A 26,110-nucleotide genomic window follows, 5' to 3' on the forward strand; every position below is an offset into this window, starting at 1 on the left:
ATCAATGGGAAGAAGGACCGAAGCAGTAATGAATATTGTGGGAAATGAGAAAAACAATAGGTGCATTGGCAGAATGAAAATATATTGGAAAAAGAAGAAATGTTAGTGTGCATTAATTAGAAGGCTTAATCTGACTGAAGTCATTGGAAATCAAAATCTGACTAAAGTTATTGGAACGTGCAACAGCCTAGAAAATGATGGGAGAGAAAATAACAAATTCAAATTTGAAGTGGTTGGAGGGAAATATTTTAGGGTTAAAGGGATTAGCATTAAATTACATGGAATTAGAGGGAAATAATTAGGTTTAGATATTGCTAGACCTAATAAGCTTTAAGAGTAAGTGATTATAATAATCCATATATTTCCAGAGGCTTGAATCCCTGTCGCACCTCACACTCTCCCCCAGCGTTTCCCGCTTCACCACCGATTCATAATTTCTCAAACAACAATCTGAACTTCTCAGTTTTCCGACCAACTGAATCTCACTCAGTATTTCTTTCTCTTCTTCGATTAACACATTCAAATTCATAACAATGGATCTACTCAACCAATACACCGACGACAACAACGACCCAGACTCACCATCTCAAAACCCTAATTCACCGGAAAATTCTCCACCTCGTCTCCTCCCTTCCCGTTCCGCCGCCCCCAAAGTCGACGACACCATGCTCGCCCTAACCGTCGCCGACCCCAAAACCCTCTCCAAACCCATCGACCCAACTCAACACCTTATCGCCTTCAACCCTACCTACGACCAGCTCTGGGCCCCGATTCAAGGCCCATCTCACCCTTACGCTAAAGACGGTTTAGCACAAGGTATGCGTAACCACAAACTCGGTTTCGTCGAAGACGCTAATATCGAACCTTTCCTCTTCGATGAACAGCATAACACCTTTTTAAAATTCGGTTATGCTGCTGATCCGTCTGCTTCCAATTACGTCGGTGATTTCGATGCTTTGCAGAAGAATAATGCTGCTTCTGTTTATAATATCCCACACCGTGAACAGAAGAAGAGAAAAATCGAATCTCTTAAGAAGAAAGAAGACAATGATAACGAAGAAGACAATAACAACAACGAAGATGAAGATGGTGTTGAGATTGAAAACCCAGCTTCTGAGGCATGGTTGTTGAAGAATAAGAAGAGTCCTTGGGCTGGGAAGAAGGAAGGTTTACAAGGAGAGTTAACTGAAGATCAGAAGAAATACGCTGAGGAGCACGCGAAGAAGAAAGGCGAAGAGAAGAGTGGTTTTGGTGGTGAAAAAGTTGAGGCTGTTAAAGATAAGAGTACTTTTCATGGGAAAGAGGAAAGGGATTATCAAGGTAGGTCTTGGATTGCGCCTCCAAAAGATGCTAAGGCGAGTAATGATCACTGTTATATACCGAAGAGATTGGTACATACATGGAGTGGACATACGAAAGGGGTTTCTGCGATTAGGTTTTTTCCGAATTCGGGTCATTTGATTCTGTCTGCTGGTATGGATACTAAGGTTAAGATTTGGGATGTTTTCAATACTGGTAAATGTATGAGGACTTATATGGGGCATTCGAAAGCTGTTAGGGATATTTGTTTTACCAATGATGGAACTAAGTTTTTGAGTGCTGGTTATGATAAGAATATTAAGTATTGGGATACCGAAACGGGGCAGGTTATATCGACTTTCTCCACTGGGAAGATTCCTTATGTTGTGAAGCTTAACCCAGATGAGGATAAACAGAATGTTTTGTTGGCTGGTATGAGTGATAAGAAGATTGTTCAGTGGGATATGAATACTGGGCAGATCACTCAAGAGTATGATCAGCATTTGGGGGCGGTGAATACCATTACTTTTGTCGATAACAATCGGAGATTTGTTACTTCCAGTGATGACAAGTCCCTCAGGGTATGGGAATATGGTATTCCTGTAGTTATAAAGTATATCAGTGAGCCACACATGCATTCTATGCCTTCCATTTCACTTCACCCCAATGCCAATTGGCTTGCCGCTCAGAGTTTGGATAACCAGATACTTATTTATAGCACAAGGGAGAAGTTTCAACTTAACAAAAAGAAGAGGTTTGCTGGACATATTGTTGCTGGATATGCTTGTCAGGTCAATTTTTCGCCGGATGGACGTTTTGTCATGTCGGGTGATGGTGAGGGTAAGTGTTGGTTCTGGGATTGGAAGAGTTGCAAAGTCTTTAGAACTCTCAAGTGTCACGAAGGCGTTACCATTGGTTGCGAGTGGCATCCTCTGGAACAGAGCAAAGTAGCGACGTGTGGCTGGGACGGGTTGATAAAGTACTGGTAAGTACACTCTCATGCTGTGCCATACATAATTACATAATCTTATATAGTATTTAAGCATGCCTTGCTGTCAGTTACTCGTTGCATTCCAGATTTTCTGTTACCATTTTGATAGAATTTTGTATATATTATTCAATTCAAGCTAATATAGGCCTCTAGTTTATTTTCCTCATAACACATATCTTAGCTTCTTTAGATTGCATCAAATTATAGTGTCAAGATAGTCATCATCAGTTTATTGGTCCAAGAGTCTAGCAGGAGACATGGGGAGGTGTTTGAGTAGAGATTTATGTAAAATTTTATTTGGTGAAGTCATTCGAGTCCTTAGACGATCTTCATGTTGGCAACCTCTAGCTTTTAGGAAAACAATCCCTGTTATCTACAGCTGTTTGACACTCTTGTCTTCCTAACCCTTTCTTCTCCACTGCCAATGAGTGTGAAAGCCACTGTACCCTGAGGCCGGCATGGATAGCTTGTTTTTAGCTTGCTCTTATTCAAGAAAGGAATGTTCTATTTCTGCTGAATATTTTGACTTGGAATGAGAGGAGTTGCATGGCTATTTCAACTCCCTATCATTTGTATATTAAGGTGTTTGACATTCAATAAACTGCCATACTTTCACATTAATCTCTATACAAAGGAAACCCGAAAAATATATCCCTGACATGTGAATTTGTTTGTCGCACTGGTCATGCAATTTAGGGGTCTTTGTTAGTAGTAAGTAGTTATGTTACCAGTAGCGGTACTATCGCGCGTGATAGCAGGATAGCTGAGACGACATACACACTGTGACCTTATTCCTGCGAGCTGCGTTCAGCATGAATGGTGTTTGTGGCTGCGAATCACTGCCAAACTGCGACGTAATTGGGCGCAGTCACTCTTCCTCGTCCACCTTATAGGGTTCGTGGGTGAAATCTCACAAATACCCATATTTTTAAACTGCTCTGTTTAATTTTAGGGGTATACCGGTCAATGCATGTTTTTAAAGTTGCCAGTTTATTTATTTTGTATTCGCGAACATATTTTTTCTGGTTACAAAAAAAGTTCTTCTCCTTCTGCGCGAAGCTACGAAACTGTTATTCTGTGTTGTTGGTTTTCCTACCTTCTTCTGCGTGTAAAGGAGACTGCTATGTTCTTCTCTGTTCTGTTGGTTTTCTTTACTATGTTCTTCTCTGTTCAGTTAGTTGTTAAGGTATTAGGGTGTTGATTTTTAATGTTAGTAGCAAATAATCAAAGTTAATTATAATTATAAAGTATGATTGCCCCCTTAATTTTGTGTATTTTTCTATTTTTGAGTATTTACGTATCCTATTGGGATTTATGTTTAGTTTGTTTACTGTTTTTTAGTCTTCACAATATTGCCTATCCCGCTATACTATCCAAGATTAACAAGATAGGTAAGTAGTAAGACACATGCTTGTTTGGCACATTTAATACCACACGCACTAACACTCATTACCAAGGATCAAGTCTTCAGAAAGGATTTGGAATGCCTTTCTTAGATGCCAACTAGCATTTAACATGGCAGATTAGGCACCTTTGTTACCACTAATGGGGACCCTAAACAGAGGGGACTAACGAGACCAATAGAATCACAGGTCAAGGATATTTTTTGTGTTCCATTAATATAGGGACTACTGCAAAGGTCATTGCCAGAGTTTCCAACGAAAGTGGTAGTTAAATTATTTAATGTTCTAATAATACATTTGGATAGTTATTGGAATTAGGTTGTGAATAATACATTTGATTTTGGTTAAAAAATCAACCTCCTTTTCTAAATCATGATAGCCATTGTGTCAAACTAGTGAGTTAACTCAGAATCCTTCAAGTTTATGATTTTAGGTATCAAAATTGACTTAACTCGCCTACAATCGCTTTCATATAAACTCAGGCAGTTTTGCATATACTCATATAAATACAGCAATGATAAGACTCCATAATGCACAGACACTAACCTCTTAGTTGTAGCACTCAACTCCAATCGCTTTTATGTTTTCTGGTTCATGACTACATAAGCAAACCTATGGTTGCAAGTTTGCAACATACCCAAGAGGCCAACGAGATGATTGAATTCAATTCCGTTGGCTGAATCCAACTCCTCGATGGGATTTGTTCATTTTCATCCAGCCCACTAAAATTACATTGAAGGAAAGAGAAATGCTCATCTTTAGTGTTGTCTGGTCTGATCTGGAGCTGTGGTCCCACCTTGGTTTAATTTATTGGTTGCTTACCGACTTATAAAACTTTGCTATTGTGGTTTGCTTTAATATTAAACTGTATTCAGCAATCAGGATAGATGCTTTAAATGTTATCTTTGTATTAAGTAGCTCTTGTCTGTTTATGAGTTGAGTCGGTAAGTAGAGTTTACGTGACAATTTTGTTGTAAAATGTTTTCAAGCTAAACACTATTAGTATCTTAAGCTGTTAACACACCATATGATATATTTTGCTATTCCATAAGTTAGAATTTGACATATTGATCCTGCTTTGATTCCTTTCACCTGAATCAATAGAATTTGACAATATCCCTTTCCTAATCTTGATAAGATTAACAAGGTGTTTGGTGCTCCTCTGGGCTCTGACAGCTTCCATGCCATTTATGCTGAGCTTCAAGATGATATTCTGCTTGTTTATCGTGTATACTATTTTGGCAGTTGTTGCATATCTTTTTTATTTGAATTTTAATAAGATAAGATTCTACAGATATCAATGTTTATATTCAAACAGACACTTCTTAATCCCTTTTGCTTTCATTCTTTATAAATCATGCTCCCAACACCATTTGACTTTGAACTACCATAGGTATCCTTACTTGTATTTAAACAAATTGTGCTTTGGACCAAGCTGTGTTCAAACATGAACACAAACACACTATTAATTCAAGTTTCTGGATATAGATGTTTATTGACATCAATGTCTTTATGTTGGATTGCAGGGACTAGGTCTGTTCAATGATGCCTGTTGCTGGAACTAAGTAGCAGAAGCAAGGTAGACAAAACACCACTTGACGACCAAAGGAGTAGCAACATAGTGGATTCACTTGTTGATATGGTCCTCCTTGGCTCAAATTCAATGGCATTAAATGAATATTATCATGAGATTTTTCTTATACCGATCAAAACGCTGTCGCCAAGCATTGCGTGCTAATTGCCCTGTTGTAGTACCATATCAGAGATTTTTTTGAAGATGTTTTAGTGTTTTGTATAATAGATTAATAGTAACTTAAGTTAGATATTCATCAGTTTGAAAAATTCCCTGTCATGTTGCAGTTTAATTTAGCTTTGCGCTTGGAGCTGTCAATAATTTTGTTGGGATATTTGTCACTACATGGTATGAAAAAGCATGGTTGATCAGTATGATCCTCTATGACTATTGTGTTTTGGTGATCTTTATATGACGATTTTTGGTGAAGTATCCCCCTTTCAATTTTAACATTATGTTCTGATTCCATTGTTAATGCTTGAATAGGAGCCTTTTGCCAAGCCATCAAGTATTCATCCCTTTCTCCAGCTGTAATGCGTACCCTACACTTTGTCTTGGCAATAAAATGAATTGAAGTTGAATATGCTAACTTGCTAAGCAAGATACGGTGAGTTAGTTGCCACTTGCCACCCAACATAAATCTTTGGGATTTTTTTTTTTTTTTTTTTGAAGAAATAAATCTTTGGGATTTTTTTTTTTTTTTTGAAGAAATAAATCTTTGGGATTCTTATATAGGGAAAACATCTACGTTTAGTGAACAATTATTGAATAACTTAAATTTAGTGTCGATTGAAATTTTTTCAAATTAAATAATTTCAAAATTTTTAAAAAATCGTTTTTTTATAAAAAATAAATAATTGATAATTTGATACTGCTAATTAACAATTTTAATTTTTTTTTTAAATCACGATCAATTAAAGTTGTTAGATAAACTAAATAAAGGTGTGGTCTAGGTCTAGGTCTAATCTCCAATCATTTTGATCTTGATTTTTTCAAGGATGATTGTCCACTGCCTCCATCGTGTATGAAGTGAAAGCTACATAAGAGCGATGAAGTTCGAATTGGAATTTTTGGCTCGACAAACTTAGTTCAAAAAGGAGTCAAACCAAGTCAATTCAATTGTGTGACACTTCTGACAAAGAAAATGAATAATTTGAAGTTATTATGGAAGATAAAGATGATTTAATTTCACTAGATAAACTATCACACTTTTTTGTTGGTGTTCATCCTTTTTTTGGTTGTTATTACACCGACATATTTTTTATGGTCGATAATGTAACACCGATTTTTGTGACTAATATATAACTAACATTTTATAAATTATATAAATATATGACTTTTATATCGTGGACAAAGCACCAACAATTTTATTGGTTATTATTGTTTTGCATTTAATATAAATATGTCTCAGTTTCATCAATAATCTACTTTACCTTTCAATTTGTCTTATTCTGATATTTGTTATTCCATAAACTTTAGTGAAGTTAAACATGTCTGAAGATGCACAAATTGAAGCGTATGACCGATACTCCGCTTTCAAGAGGATGATTAAGGTTTTTTTTTAACTCCGACCGACAAGATGTATGAGTTGAAGGCACAACTTAACAAATAATTTTTCTATCTTGGTGAAAATCATACTATATCTCATGTATTTGTTCATATATCATGTGTGAATTTGGGGGCAGATAAAGATGAAGACATGTATATAACAGTTCATTATCCCTAGGTTATTCATGACGATGGCGGTGTAGCATTTATGTTTAGGTTGATGGTTGAAAATAATATGTTTTATTTTTGTGTTCGTTCCAATTGCAGCTGCCCGAATTTTCAGTAGAAATTTGATATCATTTTATGAGTTTTTAACTTTCTTTATGTATTGTTGTGTAATGTGTTGTCTAAAACTCCTAATGATGCACTTTTGTTGAATTTCAACCATTTGTGTAATATTAACGTAATGTCGAATTGATTTAATGTTATTGAATTATTAAAATTATGTAATGTTGTTGCTTATGATTAATATTGTTGGTGTATTGGTTGTATTGTCTCTTTAATCGTGGTTTTCAATCACATGTCATAAACAAGCCAATTTTTTTAAAGAAAACACCGACCTGCACTGCATCTCCCTCATTCCCAACAGAGAAGAGCAATAGCCACTAATGCTCATCGTCTCGCCCCACCGTTTCTGCGTCTTCCCGACCGCGGATCTGCCTCCACATCAATCGTTACCAGATACATCTTGTTATTCATTAATGTTATAGCACGATGGCAAACAGCAAATGATGATGGTGTAATGTAGCCGATCGACATAGAGGTAGACGGCACCGACGGTGATCGACACATAGGAAAATATCGCAAGGAATACAAACAGTGAAACATACCTTGTTTTATTTCATTTAATTTCAATGAATATTCAAAACATATATTATTTAAATCCCCATAACCAGGCCCGACCTAGGGGGAGAGCAAACATATCCGACTATTGCTCTTTTTTCATCTATTTTTGCTCATCCCCGCCGAGAAATACACCTGCGTGAGTTAATTCACGCTGAGAATACACCTGCGTGAGTTAACTCATGCTCGACTATTTTGACGGAAATGAGCAAAAACGGATGGGAAAAGAGCCATTTCCAAACAACTCAATCAAGCCGGACCTCCAAAAGACATGGACCTCAAATAAAGTTATTAGCTTAATACACACACCCCCACTCAAATAAAATAAAAAAAACATGTATCTTCTTTTTCTTTCTTACACGTTTGATTTTTCTTCTTCTCACTCAACATCTCTCTTTCGCTTAATTTTTTTTATTTCGTTTTATGTTTAGAAGTTCTTTTGATTCTGATTATTTAATGAAGCTTAGTTGCACGAATTTTGTTATATGTTGCTTAATTTTTATTAGTAATTACCTTTTAAAATTTCAGTGTATAATTGCTACTACATCCGTCCCTAATTATAGAATCCTTTTGGAAAAATAACGGGAATTAAGAAAATTGATAATGATAATAAATTTCTTTGTAATTATTACTATTTATACAATTTTATCCTTTAAGATAGAGAGTTAGTTTATGTTTTCAACATAGTATTTAATGTTGATTGAAGGAAAAGATATAAAATAAATAGGGGTATGTTGGTAAAAAATTAATTAATGTACTTGGAAATACCAAAAGGGTCCTATATTTAAGGAGGGAGGTAGTAATATATGGTTCTAATGTATGTTGATTGTCAAAAAATTTGTTATATGTTAGAATGTTAAAAAATATAATTGTTAATTTTGTTATATGTTGGACGTTAAATTTTGACAAATTTTGGTATATGTTGCTAATATATTTCTTCTAAATTTCAGGTTCTACATTTTTTTTTTCAGTCTTCCTCTATGCCTCCTAAATTGCCTCTTATGATTAGAAAATTTTAAAAAAATTGCATTTTTATTTTGACTGGGGCCAATTTTATTATGGGAGCCGAGCCTTCTATTCCATAGGAACGGTCCTGCCCATAACCAATATTCATATTGTCTAGCAAAAGAATTCTGTGAACAAAATAAAATATAAGGGGGGAGATAGTGGTGGAGGTTCCGATGGGCGGTGGTCGCGTCGAGAGACAAGAATCAAGGGACAAGCATCAACGAAGGAACGTGGTGGCGAGACATGAGTGACGAAGCGAATACATATGAAACGTTTCTTTTTCTTTCATTAATTAAAATAAAAAATAAATAAAAAATTGGTTTAAAATTAATCTCAACTGTTCATGTGTCTTTTGACATGTGCCAGTTAGATAGCAAATGAAATTGAGATTGCATTTCCTTTCTAAATGGAGAGGATCCTGACTCCAATTAGAGGGATAAGATGCTTGCCTACGTGGGAAAAAACCATGTCTCATGCATAATTATTTCTTGGGATTTATTATTGGTTCCATTGAAATAAACATGAGTTTTTATTTCCAACCTTAGATTTCTGGGATGTGTTTAAAATCCATGAAACAAACACCCCCTCAGTCTTTTTAGTACGCCCTTTCTTCTTTTGTGTTTTTCCTAGCTACAAGCCTACACCTCTCTATTTCCTTCCCCTCTCCGCCAGAGCTGATTCTGAGACTTTTTATGCCCCGAGCCAACTAAAATAATAGATTCTCTCTTACTCATTATTATATGGGTTTTGTTTGTGCACAGTGGGCGAAGTTTGAACAAAATTTTGGGCTGCCAAAGTGATGATAAAAAAATTGAAGTCATATATTAACAAAAAAAAAAAAAATAACACTAATAGAGATGCATATACAACCAATCAGTGTAAAAAAAGACACCTCACTGCATAGAAGTCAAATAAATTAAGAAACATCATAATAAATAATACAAGATAAAATCACAAACTATTTTCCTCAAAATTGATCAAATTTCAATCCTAATAAACAACTAAATTCAATCTTTTTGTTGATATTGAATGATATAAAAAGCAAATAACTTAACTCGTGTTAAGAAAATAGTCATTGCAATATTTAGTATTGTGAATTTATTCTTAATTTGACTGAATCAATTAACAAAGTGGAGCCTTTAACAATCTATGGGACCTCATTGAATGTATGTTTTATTAACTAAATAAACAATAAAGCCACAATTAATATATATCATATATTTTTAATCAAAACATCGATTTGAATATTAGATAAATTACATACAATTAATTTTTTTTTGGTACATACATACAATTAATTTTATCTCATTATCATGAAGTAAACATGACTCTTTGAGTCATAAATTACAATCACAACCAACTACTTTCATGAACCACCAATTTATCTTGCAAAGAATGCATATCTTTCTTATTTTCACGTATTAAATATGATTTTTTGAGTCATTCATTCCATATGAGAATGAATATTATATATATATATATATATATTAAAAATACAAAGTGATTGTAAATTTTAACCCTTGTTATATTGACGTATTATGTATCTTTTATCTATCAAATAGTTATTTAAAAAATCACATACAATTTTGTAATGTTCTATTATAAATTATATCGGTTGCCACTTTAAAATTAAACGAAAAAACATCACCAACGTTATTTATTTTTTTGGTCTCTCATTTGTTTTCATATCTTTTTTATCATCCCTCTGACGATTAACATATACTTTTATCTAAAAAAATAGTATTACTCTACATATTTATACATACTACATATTTTACTAATTATTTAGTGCCACTTTAAAAATAGGATCATGGGTGGTTGCTCATTCTGATTGTGCTTAGAGCCACCACTCTCTCTCTGCACTAGATCATATCATTTAGCTAACAAACATCAATTTGATACCCACAAATGAATTGATTCTATATATTACAATACTTTTTTGATTCTATACTTTTTTATTCTACATGTTAAATTATTATAGATCATTTAACTTTTTAATATTTTTATCAAATTGTTGACACTCAAATAAGCTTAGATTCAATTTTAAATTAAAAAGGTAAGAAAATTAAAGTTTTATGATTCAATATATTCCTATGCTTATTATTAGGGTAAGCAACATTTCATTTATCTAATAAAGAACCTTAATACATATGCAGGGTCGCTCAATTAATTAAGAAAATTCACAATAAACAGTTTTGTCATAGTATGTAGTGTGTTTTTAACATTTTAATTAAATAAAATTTATTAAATTTTAGTTTTACTTTGAAGCTATTTTACTACGAAATGATAATTTTATTTTTAAGATAAAAAAATGAAGAATTCAGATGAATCAAAAATCAAAACAAAGAATTATATTAGAAGTTGGAAGTAAAGTGCGATTGTGCGTGGGTGAAACACGACCGTGCATTTTGTACCAAATTTTTCCGAGCATAACTATAAATTTTAAAGACGACCCTGCGTGGATTAAGCACGACAGTGCATCTGAACTTCATCAGCCAAAAATATTCAATCACGACCACGTATATGTGAAGCACGACCGTGCGTTGTTACAAACTCTTAAAATTTGTTGGTGGTTTATGGATTGTAACTCATTTTTAATGTATTGTCTGAGATTCTATCATATAAATATACCTCATTTCAGAGGCAAAGGATCAGGTTGTACACTTGTAATATTTTTTCCAAAGTAGAAATCAAAGTTTTTACATTTATAAGTTTTGCTCTTTATTTATATTTATTTACTTTCGTGTCTTTTATTTAATCTTGTAACTCATTTACTTTTATGTCATTTACCTTCATGTTTTTATTTTATAATCTCTTGTCTACTATGATCATGTGGGAGTAGACTTTTCTAGTCTTGGGATTGTTAGAATAATCTAATGATGAAATCCGAGTCAACCCAAGTATAGACTCTATTTTATATGAATTTATGTTCAAATCTAATCTCATTGTTATTAAATTTAATATCAAATATCAAACGAAGTACCGAGAGGTGAAGTTTGATATTGTTATTTAATCATATCTCAAATATCAAACGAACTACCAAGAGGTGAAGTTTGATATCGGATTAAATGAGGTTAGGCAAGATAATCAAAACATGAGAACAATTGAGAATTTTGGGACAATAAGGTTGCACTCAAAGGGTCTCAATGATGATCAACCATGAGAATAGGTTTGATGAGGAATGCTAGAAACACTCACTTTTCAAACGCTCTTTGTCACTTACCCTTTTATTGGATGGAACCAATGTATGTCCCACCACTTTGTATGAGTTCTATTTTCAAAGTGTAGACCTACAATGATTTAAACCAATAAGAGAGTGAGTATTAGAGAGAGTGTTCAAAAGAGAGGGTTGCTAGCACTTCTCTAGGTTTGATTATTGTTTTGATGTACATTCATGTATTTTGAGAGTAAACATAAAATACCAAATGAACACCTTGTCCTTAGGAATGAACTCATTATATATAACATTAAGAAATAAATAGGGAATGCCAAGGGTTTATCATTATGATTAAAACCACAATCCTAAGACACTTTATAATTTATGAATTTTAACCAAACAAACATTACTCTCTACAAAATTATTCCCTTTAAACTAATCAAAACTAAAAATTAGATTGATAATCACTTAAACTCCACGTGGGATCTCCATACAGTTAGCTTAGCGTATCACAGACTGGTTCATATATTGTACTCTCAGGTACATGCCCAATCATTAATTGAAGGGATATGTGCAATGCATATCAATGGAAATTAAACCATGCATATAAATAGAAGTTAAATCGTGATATATAAAATAATTGTGACACCCATGCATTACCTACAAGCATTGGTCAATAGAAAAATTCTTAGGTGAACCTTCACCTAAGCATTAATGATTAGGCACAACCAATGAGAAAATTACAAATCATGAAAATATAAAAATAAACAAATCACTAGCTTTGTTTGCGAGTCTTGAGGGGAAGGATATGAAAGGCAAAGGAGGGGAAGGGAAGGAAAGGGAGGGAAGGGAGAAAGGAGGGAAAACCCCTTGTTTGTGAGTTAAAAAACTAACAAGGAAAGGAAATGGAGGGCTTATGTTATAATTTTACTATTTTACCCTTTTTTCTCTTAAAAACAATACATTGTGTTATACTTTGTAATTTCTCTTGAAATTTATTCAAAACAACTTATCTCATAAAAAATAAATTATTACGATCTATTTTTAAAAAACAACTTATTTATAAAAAAAATAAGAAGCTTATTACGATCTCTTTTTTAAAAAACAGCTTATTCAAAACAACTTATTTATACAAAACAACTCATTACGATATCTTTTTCAAAAAACAACTTATTTATACAAAACAACTTATTACGATCTCTTTTCAAAAAACAACTTATTCAAAACAGCTTATTTATACAAAAACAACTTATTACGACCTCTTTTTCAAAAACAACTTATTCAAAACAACTTATTTATCCAAAACAGCTTATTACAATCTCTTTTTTAAAAACAACTTATTCAAAACAACTTATTTATACAAAACAACTTAATACGATCTCTTTTTCAAAAACAACTTATTCAAAACAGCTTATTTATACAAAATTGCTTAATACGATCTCTTTTTCAAAAACAACTAATTCAAAACAGCTTATTTATCCAAAACAGCTTATTACAACCTCTTTTCAAAAAACAGCTTATTCAAAACAACTTATTTATGCAAAACAGCTTATTACCACGTATTTTTCAACAATAGCTTATTCAAAACAACTTATTTATCCAAAACAGCTTATTACATCCTCTTTTCAAAAAACAGCGTATTCAAAACAGCTTATTTATGCAAATCAACTTTTAACGACCTCTTTTTCAAAATCATCTTATTCAAAACAACTTATTCATCCAAAATAGCTTATTACGACCTCTTTTTCAAAAATAACTTATCGAAAACAACTTATTCATCCAAAACAGCTTATTACAATCTCTTTTTCAAAAACAACTTATTCAAAACAACTTATTTATCCAAACAACTTATTATGACCTCTTTTCAAAAAACAGCTTATTCAAAACAGTTTATTCATGCAAAACAGCTTATTACGATGTCTTTTTCAAAAACAACTTATCCAAAACAACTCATTTATACAAAACAACTTATTACCACGTCTTTTTCAAAATCAGCTTATTCAAAACAGCTTATTACGACCTCTTTTTTAAAAACAGCTTATTCATCCAAAACAACTTATTGAAAACAGCTTATTCATCCAATAAGCTGCTTTGCATAAATAAGCTCTTGTGAATAAGCTGTTTTTTGAAAAGAGGTCGTAATAAGCTGTTTTGAATAATGTTTTTAAAAAAGAGACCGTAATAAGTTGTTTTGGATAAATAAGTTGTTTTGAATAAGTTGTTTTTGAAAAAGAGATCGTAATAAGTTGTTTTGCATAAATAAGCTGTTTTGAATAAGTTGTTTTTTGAAAAGAGATTGTAATAAGTTGTTTTGTATAAATAAGCTGTTTTGAATAAGTTGTTTTTGAAAAAGATATCGTAATAAGTTGTTTTGTATAAATAAGTTGTTTTGAATAAGTTGTTTTTTGAAAAGAGATTGTAATAAGTTGTTTTGTATAAATAAGTTGTTTTGAATAAGTTGTTTTTGAAAAAGAGGTCGTTAAAAGCTGATTTGCGTAAATAAGCTGTTTTGAATAAGCTGTTTTTTGAAAAGAGGTTGTAATAAACTGTTTTGGATAAATAAGTTGTTTTGAAAAGAGATCGTAATAATTGGGTTATATCTAAAATTGTCAATTTGAATTATTATGAGGGCAAAATTGTCAATTTGTATGTTTAACCCCCCAATTTGGGGGAACTTTAAAATTGTACAAATGAAGCCCTTCTAAACCCCCAAAACATTTCCCTTGTTATTTTAAAACTCACAAACAAGTGTTTACCTCTCCATAAGCCTTTCCTTCATCTCCCTTCCCCTCCAAAACCCAACTCGCAAACAAAGCCTAAGACAGGGCAAAAAAACAAACGTATGCTCTAGGTTTTTGCATGCTGCGCCGTCTACCTTGCAACTCTTACGACTTTGCCACTTCCATTACCCTAAATTCCATTGCACCAACACAAGGAAACAGGCTCGTGATTTTCTAACACAGTAAGTTCCATCCGTATATCTTTAGTGCATATTAAAATGGTGGTATATTCTTGTAGTTCTTTAGTTTTAGTTTTATTTAGGCTAAATACCTCCATGTGTCCTTTTAAGTTTCACGTTTGTTTCAGATAGGTCCTTTAAGTTTCTAAGATTTCAGATAGGTCCTTTAAGTTTCGAGTTTGTTTTGAATAGGTCCTTTAAGTTTCTAAGGTTTCAGATAGGTCCTTTAAGTTTTGAGTTTGTTTCGAGTTTGGCTTAACAAACAAATCAACTTTGACTTAACGGAGGTTGATAGAAAGGACCTTTCTGAAACAAACTCGAAACTTAAAGGACATATCTGAAACCTTAGAAACTTAAAGGACCTATCCGAAACAAACTCGAAACTTAAAGACCTATCTGAAACCTTAGAAACTTAAATGATCTATCTGAAACAAACATGAAACTTAAAGGACCCGGGGAGGTATTTGACCTTTTATTTAATTTGGTAAACATGTATTATCAATTTTAACTATGAAAATGGTGTGTTTCTTATGGTTCTTTAGTTATGAATTATATAAAAGTTGTATCTCTTTTTCTTTTAAAGCCATTTAAAATTCATTTATCTTTTTTTTTAGCAAAAAATTCATTTATCTTATTTATAGGAAAAATATGGAGATTGATGGGTCTAAAGAAATTTTTCTTGGTCAAGTTGTAAATAATAAGGATGAAGCTTATAATTTGTATAAAAACATTTCTTAAAAAAACAAACTTGCACCATGGGGTGTAGCGTAGGCCAGGGGAGGGAGTTAGAACATCTCCAATGGGGTCCTTACTTAACAAGGATCACTCTCCGTTAAGGACCCTCCATTGGAGGAAGAAAAAATGAGTCTCCGTTAAGGAACGGGCAACTATATAAGGACCCTCTCTCTCCTGGATAACTAACGGGTCCCACGTTTAAAAAAAGTAATAAAATGTGTACTACTTGGTCCCACTTGCATAAAGAAGTAATAAAATGTGTACTACTTGGTCCCACTTGTAAAAAAAGAGTAATTGATAAATTATTTTTGTTTAATGATATAAAGATAGTGGCACATATTTAAGTACTTTTCATTGGAGTCTTTATTAGTGTATTACCATTGGAGTCATTGAGTCCTTAATAGGTACTTTTATTAAAAAATTATAAATAAGTTATGTGTCACGTGAGATCCATTTAATGAGTCCTTGTTAGGGAACTACCATTATGGATGCTCTTATACTATGATAATGAGAAGATACAAACCCGCTTAAATAACATGTACAGTTCATCAACTTGGGAGGCGAGTGTAACTCTTTCGTGCATTTGGTGCGACAAATACGTCGAGCCAAATAACATTGCTCGTAATATATACTCCTTCCGTTTCAATTTGTAAGAAAAAAAAAAATCAAATCACACTTATTAAGAAAACTACAACATAAGAATTTGGAGTATAGTTTTTTGTTTTCTTTAAAATAATTTTTATAGGAAGATGAAAACAATTTTCATTGGTTATTGATTATGGAGAAAATGGAGTAGGGAGAAAATTAATGTAATTTGCATTTAATTTCATGAGAATAAACAAAAGTTTTTCTTGAAAAAGACAGTTTTTTAAATAAACAAGATTAAATAGGATACAAGTTTGTTTTTTCTAGTTACATTTTTGGACAAAGAAAGTGAGTTTTTTTTTTCTTTCTTACTTACATTATGGGACGGATAGAGTATATCTTTGTGGGTGGGTGGAGCGAGGGTAATAAGATATATGCACTCATATCTACTAATCTATGTTCCCTAAAAAAAAAAAAAAATCTACTCAGCTATGTGTGTAATCACTTGTTCATGTGGCCATAATATGGGTTTTAACTTTTAACTCTTGCGGATATTCTTTAACAGCAACAAAAAACTCTTTTGTGGACATTTTTTTGCATATATCATTTGTCATACTAATACCTAATTGAGTCGCACGATTCACAAACTCACATTTTGCGCATATCATCTCCAAATGACAATCCATAAAATGGAGAGGAATTCACTTTCTACCATATATCTATATCTTAGGTGTTAACCTCTTAAGTTGGTCCGATTTTGATCAAACATATTACCCGACTCAATCAACCCTAATTGATTTGGATTAGGTAAAAAATCTAATTTTTCTATATCAAATTGAAATCAACCAAACATGGTGATAAGTGGGCTGGTTTGGGACACCACTTATGTACCATTGGAATACCAATGTTATATAACATTGGCCAATGAAGGTGTGCCACGTAGGAAAGTCTAAAGAGGGAAGAGAAAAGATATGCATGTGAAGTGCTACGTGACACACTTTCATTGGTCAATGTTATATAACATTGGTATTTCAATGGTACACAAGTGGTGTCCGCTGGTTTGAGTTTGATCAACGTGTTATAAATTTTATAAAACATAATTTTTTTTAAAACTCCCAAAAAATATCTATATTAAATATAAAGAAAATAATATGTTTTGGTTTGTTTGGACTGACTTTTATGTTAATCCAATTATACCCTTAAACATATTTTCCTATAATAATGTTACATTGTTGGTGTTTTTAGAAAAAGATAAGAATTTTTTATTATATTTATTACTCCCTCCGGTCCTATTTATAAGAGAAAATTTGGTCAAAAAAAATTAATGTATTTGGACTGAATTTTTAACTAGATACATCAACTTTTGTTGACCCAATTTTCTCTTATAAATAGGACCGGAGGGAGTATATTATTGTTGTCATTGTTGTCAATATGAAAAGATAAACATAGTTTGCAAAGTTTGTTACATATGAAAGTCACAGATATCTACTTATAATTTTGATCTATACCAAAAAAAATTATATAAAATATTGTTTGTAATTTACACGCAAGTTTCGATAAAATACCGTTGATAATATACACGTGTTAGCGTAATAAAAAAGCGGAAATACGAGCACGTAAATACCCTTCTTTTCGCTAGTATATACTCCTAATTAAACCGCTTTTTATTTCATAAAAATTTCAACATTTACACCTTTTTTTTTTTTTTGAGTTTACACTATATTTTATTTAAAAATTGAATTTATTCGAAACACTTCAAATTTAAAGCATAAAGTCCTCGTGAGCTTAACTCAGTTGGTTGGACAATACATAAAAATATGCAAGGTCCGGGGTTCAAACCTCGGCCACCACCAAAAAAAAATTAAAGCATAAAAAACCTAAACTATACATGTACTCCCTCCGGTCTCAAATATAAGAAAAGATTCTTTTTTTAGGTTCACTGAATAATTAATGTATTTACTTTACAATGTAGACCAGATACATTAACTACTCAATGAACCTTAAAAAGGAATCTTTTCTTATATTTGAGACCGGAGGGAGTATGTATTATCCAAAAGGGTTAATACGTTTTTACCCCCCTGTAATATGGGCGAGTTCTGGTTTTCCCCCTGTAAAAAAGATTCTTTCGATTCCAACCCTGAAATATGAAGATTCTTTCGAAAACACCCCTGATCCCATTTGACACACTCCCCTGCTGATGTGGCAATGACGTGGCACGCTGACTCACCTTTTCTGATGACGTGGCACGCTGACTCACCTTTCCTGATGACGTGGCGTGCTGACTGTATAATTAATTTTGTTTTTATTTTTTTATAGGGTACACGTGGCATTTTTTTTATTTAAAAAATATTTTTTTAAAAAAATATAAAAAACTAAAAAAAAATCTTAAAAAATACCGAAATTTTTTTAAAAAATAGGAAAAATTATTAAAAATGAAAACAAAAATCCGGAAAATTTTAAAAATCAAAAATAAAATCTGGAAAATTTAAAAAATATAAAAAATTTTAAAAAAAATTCTGGAAAATTAATTAAAATTGAATTTAAAAGATTCTGGAAAATTAAAAAAAATTCTGGAAAATTTTAACTTCAGATATTTTTAGTTTAATTTCAAAAAAAAATTCAGAATTAAAAAAATTAAAATTCTTTTTCGAATCCAATTGAAAATAATTAAAAATTAAAAAATAACATCATATTAAATGATTTTTTTCGACGAGCTTAAATAATTAGATGTTGAATACTATATTTAACAAAACTTTATACGTTCTTTGTTAAAAAAAAAAAATTTATGCGTTCACATTCTTTTTTATTTTATTTTGTATAGTTAAGAAATAATTGCAATAAAAAAACATAATTTCAAAAGAACTTCGAAAATATTTTAACTTCGAAATTTTTTTTTAACTTCAGAATTAAAAAAATTAAAATTCAATTTTAGTTTAATTATTAAAATCTTAACTTCAGATATTTTTCGAAAATTTTATTCCTAAATTTTTATAAAATCTTTTTCGAATCGATTTCTAATTATATGTATGAATCTGTATGATTCAAGTGGATGTTTAGAATTTAATCAAAATTCACTTATTTTGCTTAATCGTTATCATTCATTATATGTATGTATGACTATATTTTTCATGAGCCAAATTCTCATCTAAAACTTCTTGCCTATGTAATTAGCATTTTAATTTTTAGGTAAATGCAACTTATTATATTTCCTAACTAGTTTAAATATAAAATTCACAGAGAAATCCCAATGGCAGACGCATTGAGGCAACAAATTGAAGTTCAAAAGAGATTGGAAGAGAAACTTGAGGTACTCACTTTTTAAATTTTAATGCCTCTTAAATAAGACACTTTTTTAAATTTTACAAGCATTAATAATTCTTTTTACAAAAATATTCCTATGTAATTCAAGCTTCTCAGATTTTTTTCCTAAATTTTTAATTAAACTAAATCAATTTTTTTCTTCAGATTATATGATTTTTAAAATTTAATTTTCTTATTGTAATTGGATTTTAAAAAAATCTATATCCATATTTTTAAAATTTTAAATATTTTCCAGTTTTTTTATTTCGCAAAAAAATCTAAACTTTTTTATTTTGAAAATTAAATTCCAGTATTTTTAAATATCTTCTAAATTTCGAAGAAAATTTCTAGAATTTTTTTAATTTTCCAGAATCTTTTAAATTCAAATTTTATTAATTTTCCAATTTTTTTTTAAATTTTCCAGATTTTATTTTTTATTTTTAAAATTTTCCAGATTTTTTTTCATTTTTATTAATTTTTCCAATTTTTTAAAATTTTTTCGGTATTTTTTAAGATTTTTTTTTAGTTTTTTATATTTTTTTTAAAAAAATGCCACGTGTACCCTATAAAAAAATAAAAATAATTATACAGTCAGCACACTACGTCATCAGAAAAGGCTAGTCAGCGTGCCACGTCAGCAAGGGAGTGTGTCAAATGGGATCAGGGGTGTTTTCGAAAGAATCTTCATATTTCAGGGTTGAAATCGAAAGAGTCTTTTTTACAGGGGGAAAACCAGAACTCGCCCATATTACAGGGGGTAAAAACGTATTAACCCTATCCAAAATTAACAATTTTTGCAAGAGTTGGGTTCATTATCGAAATAAATAAATTCAAGTTTGAATTGGTTTGGGTTGAATCCAATGATAAACGGATCCGGATATAAATAATGCGGGTAGGTCACCGTGCTATTAAACGCAAAATCAAAACCTAAATTCCTCTTCCTCACGTTTTCCTTCTCTCTTCTTTCTCTTTCCTTTTTCTTCCACGCTTATCGGAACCCTACTTCTATTTTTATGCACTTTCCTAACACGTTAACCCACAGATTTTGAATTTGTTGTGACCCTTATGGTCATGGCTAGTCAAACTGAAACCCTAGACAATCCTCCTCCTCCTCCTATAGAGGTTGAGGGATCTATGGTTAGGGATGATACTGAGAAGGACTTGGTAGTTGGGGTTTTGGATTCTGATTTGTGCATACAAGGTGTTTGTGCTAATGCTGAGCTGAATCATGATGTGGGTTTTGATGGGTCAGTTCAAGAGGATAAAGATGTGGGTCTTACTATTCGAGCTGAAGGGTCTTTTGAAGGTAAGAGTGAGAAGGAGGTAGTTGAGTTGGGTGGTGGAAATGAAGCAACTTTGCATAAAGATGGTGTTTGTGGTAGTGTTGAGCTGAATAACGATGTGGGTTTTGATGGGTCAGTTGAGGAGGGTAAAGATGTGAATGTTGCTATTGGAGGAACTGTAGGGTTTGAAGATTCTCAAGTTGTTGGGTCATTAGAAGGTAAGAGCGAGAATGAGGTAGTTGAGTTGGGTGGGAATGAAGCAACTTCGAAAACATTGGATGAGCAGAAGAAGAAGGAGGAGGAGGTAGATGAAATATTGGAGAAAGAAGTAATAAGTGACGATGTTACTCGGGTTGAGTCGGATGGAGGGAAAGTTGGTATTTCTGGAAAGATTGATGATTCAGACAAAGAGAAGGAAATCGGAGACAAAGAAGTTTTTGATGGCGAAGAACAGGCAAAAGCTTCAGATGGAAAAGTTGAGAAAGAAGTGATGAGTGATGATGTTATTCGGGTTGAGTCAGATGAAGGGAAAGTTGGTATTTCTGAGAAGATTGATGATTCACAGGAAGAGAAGGAAATTGGAGATGAAGAAGTTAATGACGCCGATGAACAGGTAAAAGCATCAGCTGGAGAAGTCGAGAACAAAGTGATGACTGATGATGTTATTCAGGTTGAGTCAGATGAAGGGAAAGTTGGCATTTCTGAGAAGATTGATTCAGACAAAGAGAAGGAAATTGGAGATGAAGAATTTAATGATGCCGAAGAACAGGTAAAAGCATTAGATGGAAAAGTCGTGAAGCATGTCCCTATGAAGAGTTCAGGGAAAAGTCGTAGAGAAGGGAAGTTTTCTGTGAATGATCTGGTTTGGGGCAAGGTGAGAAGCCATCCATGGTGGCCAGGACAGATATTTGATCCTTCGGATGCATCTGCGCAGGCAATGAAGCATTTTAGAAAGAACTGCTATTTGGTAGCATATTATGGGGATGGAACGTACGCGTGGAATGAAGGGTCTAAGCTGAAGTCCTTTAGGTCACATTTCTCTTATATTGAAAAGCAGAAAAATTTGGAAGTGTTCCGGAGTGCTGTAGATTCTGCTTTGGATGAAGTCAAAAGACGGGTCGAATTTGGGCTGGCGTGTTCCTGCATACCTAAAGATACTTATGACAAGATTAAACTTCAGGTTGTTGAAAACTGTGGGATTCGACAAGAGCCAAGTTTGGTACATAGAGTTGATGAATCTTTAAATGCTACCTCCTTTTCACCTGAGAAGCTTATGGAATACTTGAAAGCTTTATCCAATTTTCCAACTGGAGGCTTTGATCGATTGGAGCTTACAACAGCGAAGGCTCAGCTGCTTGCATTCTACCGGTTAAAGGGTTACTCTTGCTTGTCCGAATTACAATATTGTGGAGGTTTGGAAAATGACACTGACACCTTAATTAATGACACTGATAAAAGATTGAGTGAAGTTAATGAGCACACAATTCATACAAGTAAAAATGGTGATCAAACTGGAACCGGAGATTCAAAAGCCACAAACCAATCCCGTCGCAAGCGTAAACATAATCTAAAGGTTGGTGATACAGCAAAAAAGAAAAGCTTGTTAGAACCAGCCAATGGGAATCCAGATTCTACCCACAGTGATTATCCGAATGATGATGAGGCCATTGCTAATCTTTTTTCCCCTATCCTTTCCAAGAAACGAAAGACTATTGCTCATCAGTACGCTGACGTCCCAAGGGTGAAAGGCAGAAGAAAGACTATTTCCCTTGAGAAAAGTTCAAGCACCACAAAACAATCATTTAAAATTGGCGATTGTATCCGTAGGGTTGCTAGCCAACTTACTGGGTCGCCCTCTATGTTGAAATATTCTGGAGACACTTCTCTGATGGCAGATGGTAATGGAGACAATTTATCAGAAAATAAATCTGATCCCTTCTCCCCTAATTTTGAGGAGACTCAGAAGTCAAGCTTGATTTTTCCTACAGAGTTTTCATCTCTAGAAGATTTGCTATCTTTACTTCAGTGGGTAGCACAGGAACCAAAGGGAGATTATAGTTTCTTGAATGTTATAGGGAGTTTCTTCTCTGATTTCAGGAATTCAATCATTGTGGCCAGTGATCCTGGGAAAGAAATCTTACCTACAAAAGTTGGCACTAAAAGGAAGAAACCAGCCATAGGTGAATCTCCTGAAACATTTGACTTTGATGATCTGGATGACACATGTTGCATGCAGAATGGTTCTGAAGAACAACAATCACAGAGAAGCAGCAAACCAGACTATGAGCGCGCCCCTTCTGAGCCAGAAAAACCTGTTCATGTTTATACACGTAGGTCCTGTTCCAGGAAACAGTATTTTGGTAGCAATCACGCTGAGGTTCCTGAAAAACCTGCTGGTTATATAGATGAGAAATCCCCTGCTGAACTTGTTTTGAACTTTGCTGACTTGGATTCTGTTCCCTCAGAAACAAGCTTAAATAACATTTTTAAGCATTTTGGACCTTTAAAGGAATCTGAGACAGAAATTGATAGAGGAAGCAAGCGGGCAAGAGTGGTTTTCAAGAAGTGTGCCGATGCGCAAGCTGCTTTCGGCAGTGCTAAACAGTTCAACATATTTGGACAAAGTCTTGTAGATTACCAGCTTAACTACTCACCGAGTGCATTGTTGAAAGCTTCATCTTTTGCTACCACACAGGACCAGGAATTGCATCTTGATCATTCCAATGTTGAACTTAATGTGGTCTAAATCATTTGGTAAATAACTTTTTCTTTCATGTGCATTATTTTGCGATTGAATTCTTTGATATTTGCACTTGTTATGGTTGATGTGATAGCGGTACATACTGTGCTATGCTTTTGATCTGAGGGCTGATTGTATTATCTCCTTTCTAGGTCATGAATATTCTAGTGCCAATATTGTTCTTAAGGAAGCATGTTGGTTGACCAGTGATTGTGAAGGACCATTAAAAGAAAACCTGGACAATGTTCAGAAACCCCTACAATTTTCAATCCGGCCAAGACAAAATGAAATATGTCTAGCAACAATATGAGACTACTAAAGAAAGATTTTTGGAAGAAAAGAAGGTATACTTGGACAAATTTAACTAATGATTTTTAGGTTTTAATGATACTAAATGCCAATGTATCCTCTATTAGCTCTATTTTACTTTCTTAGAGATATGTGGCATTACAAAACTAAAGTTTTAATCTAGGACAGGGTGGTAGTGAGAACAGTGTATAGATCTATCTTGAAGTTTGCCACTGAAAATGTTAATAAGTAAACTATCCAGTTCTGTGGTAGAAAATAGGAATTTGATTACCTATTTGTTTAGCTACTCTTAGGCCTTCTAACTATTTGTCACGTAAAGAGATACAGATGCTGAAATGTCTGTTCATAGGATTTTATTGCATGCTAATGATTGCTCCATCCTTACATTTTGTGCTTCGTTTAGATTTCTGTTACCTTTTCTTTTTCTGCAATGTTTTTAAAGATATAAATATACCCTGTTTTGATGCTTCACTTAGTGGGAATAGGCTCTGGTTGTTATTGATGTTGTTGCATCCTGCTTCTATGCTTGCGATACGGCCATTGATGATCTCAAAACTCGGATCCAAGCTCTTAAATATACAGCCAGAATCATTACAAAATCAACTGGTGTCCTTACAGCGGAGGCATTACTCTGATGTTTCTTGCTTTCTTTAAATTTTTGCATGTACTCCCTCCGTCTCTAAATTATTGTCGTTTAAGGTTTGTGCACGATTATTAAGGAAATGATTGATTGTGTTGATTTCAATGGTAAAATTATTATCATTTACTAAAATACCCTTATTAATTGTAGTTAGTGGAGTAGTTAAGTTGGATGAAATTCAATAAATAAGGGTATAATAATGGAAAAAAATAATAAATGTTGCATTGATATTCTAAATTGACAATTATTTTTAGAAAAAGAAAAAATGTTAAAGAGACTATTATTGTGAGACGGAGGGAGTATGATATAACAGGAAAATATGAAAATTTTAATGAGAATTTATGAGGTCACGGTTAAAAGATATACGAAGAAGGCTGTGTGAATAAACTTGTCTCAGTGCACACGTTGGAGTTGGATCCCCCAGCTCAATTTCAAGTGCCTTTCAAACCATGACTTTGTATCATCCATGTAGTGAGAAGAAGCTTGGCTGTGATTAATTAAGAACAACAAAAATAAATGTCTTGGATTTTAACACTTTAACACTAAAAAAGTTTTTGGTTGAAGTCTTGAAGAAACCATGACATCAAGCTGGTAAGAAACACATGGAGAATCTCATTATTGGTTGTAGACAGTTTTTATTGATTTTTTTTTTTCAGTGAACTTGAAAGTCTAGTTTGTACTGTTGCAAGGGGCAACAAGATTTAGGAAACTCAATCAATCCCTCATATTTTGTGAGGTTCATTCATGTTAACGCATGCAATATGTACCACTACATATTAGTGTATCATTTCACCAGTCATATACTCACATGATGAGTCCTTAGATGATCTTCATATTTGGCCACCACTTCCTTTTCTTTTTCATCTTTTCTTCTTCATTGTCTGTTTGAATGTGGTAGCGGACGTAGCTTTTTGCTGGCAAAGGACTTATTTATTTGAGAAAATAATGTTCCATTTTCCGTATATTTGAGAAAATATGTACCACTACAAGAACTTTACTGGTTTCTAGTGGCTCTTTACTGGTTTCTAGTGAATCTTTTGACTTGGTGTACCATGGCTATCACATTAATCTCCACGCAAATGAAACGGTAGATATAAGTCCCCCACATGTGATTATATTAATTAACATCAAGAGTTTAGAGAGGATGGGAGGTGATAAAAGGGAGAAATCATTCAACCTCGTCTGAAAGATTATTCTTTCTTGTTGAAGATGAAAAAAAATTACCTATGATTAATATATCTTTTATTTTGCGTGTAGTATAAAGATATCGAAAGGATTTGAACAATTTATTCAAGTCCTTCAAAATCTTTCGATATATTTTTTGAGTTTTCTCATATTATGTGTTTTTTTTATGAGACATATTCTGTGTTTTGTATTATAAAAAAATAAAATAAACTACTTATTCAAGTTGGGAGATTATAATTCCTATTTTTTTCCTTGCATTTCTCCTCTTTTTTTTTTTTTTTTTAAAGCTCTACCCTCCTAAGGAGGAATAACTAAACCAGTTAAATACTTTGTTGAGCATTTGAGAATATAGCATACTAAATAACTAAACCTCCCACAGCCTACTTCTAAACTTCATCTTATTCTTATTTCTCCCTCCTCTTCCCTGGCGTCAAACCACAAAGAACAAGGTAAAAACAAACAAGAAAAAACCCTCAAATTCACACACCAATCTATCAATTCTAAACAAAAAGATTGAGAAGCCATCAGAAACACAAATCAAATTTATGTACA

General features: G+C 32.8%; 2 protein-coding genes across 4 annotated transcripts; both read left to right on the top strand.

Moving 5' to 3' along the window:
• The first annotated feature begins 374 nt into the window (after nucleotides 1–374).
• LOC146956574 (uncharacterized) lies at nucleotides 375–5,695 on the top strand. Of its 3 annotated transcripts, XM_085729566.1 has the most exons (3): nucleotides 375–2,284; nucleotides 5,220–5,233; nucleotides 5,269–5,695. In XM_085729566.1, the coding sequence occupies exons 1-2, from the start codon at nucleotides 534–536 to the stop codon at nucleotides 5,224–5,226; spliced, it is 1,758 nt and encodes a 585-aa protein (XP_085585692.1). In that variant the 5' UTR covers nucleotides 375–533; the 3' UTR covers nucleotides 5,227–5,233; nucleotides 5,269–5,695. The 3 variants fall into 3 exon arrangements, with proteins under 3 accessions (XP_085585692.1, XP_085585683.1, XP_085585697.1); XM_085729557.1 differs by having other exon boundaries at nucleotides 5,220–5,695; XM_085729571.1 differs by lacking the exons at nucleotides 5,220–5,233; nucleotides 5,269–5,695 and having other exon boundaries at nucleotides 375–2,288.
• Nucleotides 5,696–20,311: 14,616 nt separating this feature from the next.
• On the top strand, nucleotides 20,312–24,117 carry LOC146956575 (PWWP domain-containing protein 5-like). Its single transcript, XM_085729579.1, has 2 exons — nucleotides 20,312–23,438; nucleotides 23,577–24,117. The coding sequence occupies exon 1, from the start codon at nucleotides 20,467–20,469 to the stop codon at nucleotides 23,428–23,430; it is 2,964 nt and encodes a 987-aa protein (XP_085585705.1). The 5' UTR covers nucleotides 20,312–20,466; the 3' UTR covers nucleotides 23,431–23,438; nucleotides 23,577–24,117.
• Nucleotides 24,118–26,110: the final 1,993 nt, after the last annotated feature.

Source organism: Medicago sativa, chromosome 1 (genome assembly GCF_051527215.1).
Source record: "Medicago sativa cultivar Bolivia chromosome 1, Bolivia_mono, whole genome shotgun sequence".
Lineage (NCBI taxonomy): Eukaryota > Viridiplantae > Streptophyta > Magnoliopsida > Fabales > Fabaceae > Medicago > Medicago sativa.

What these genes read in the sequence shown, in the direction of transcription:
- LOC146956574 (XM_085729557.1), top strand. Translation starts at nt 534, where the DNA reads ATGGATCTACTCAACCAATACACCGACGACAACAACGACCCAGACTCA.
- LOC146956575 (XM_085729579.1), top strand. Translation starts at nt 20,467, where the DNA reads ATGGTCATGGCTAGTCAAACTGAAACCCTAGACAATCCTCCTCCTCCT.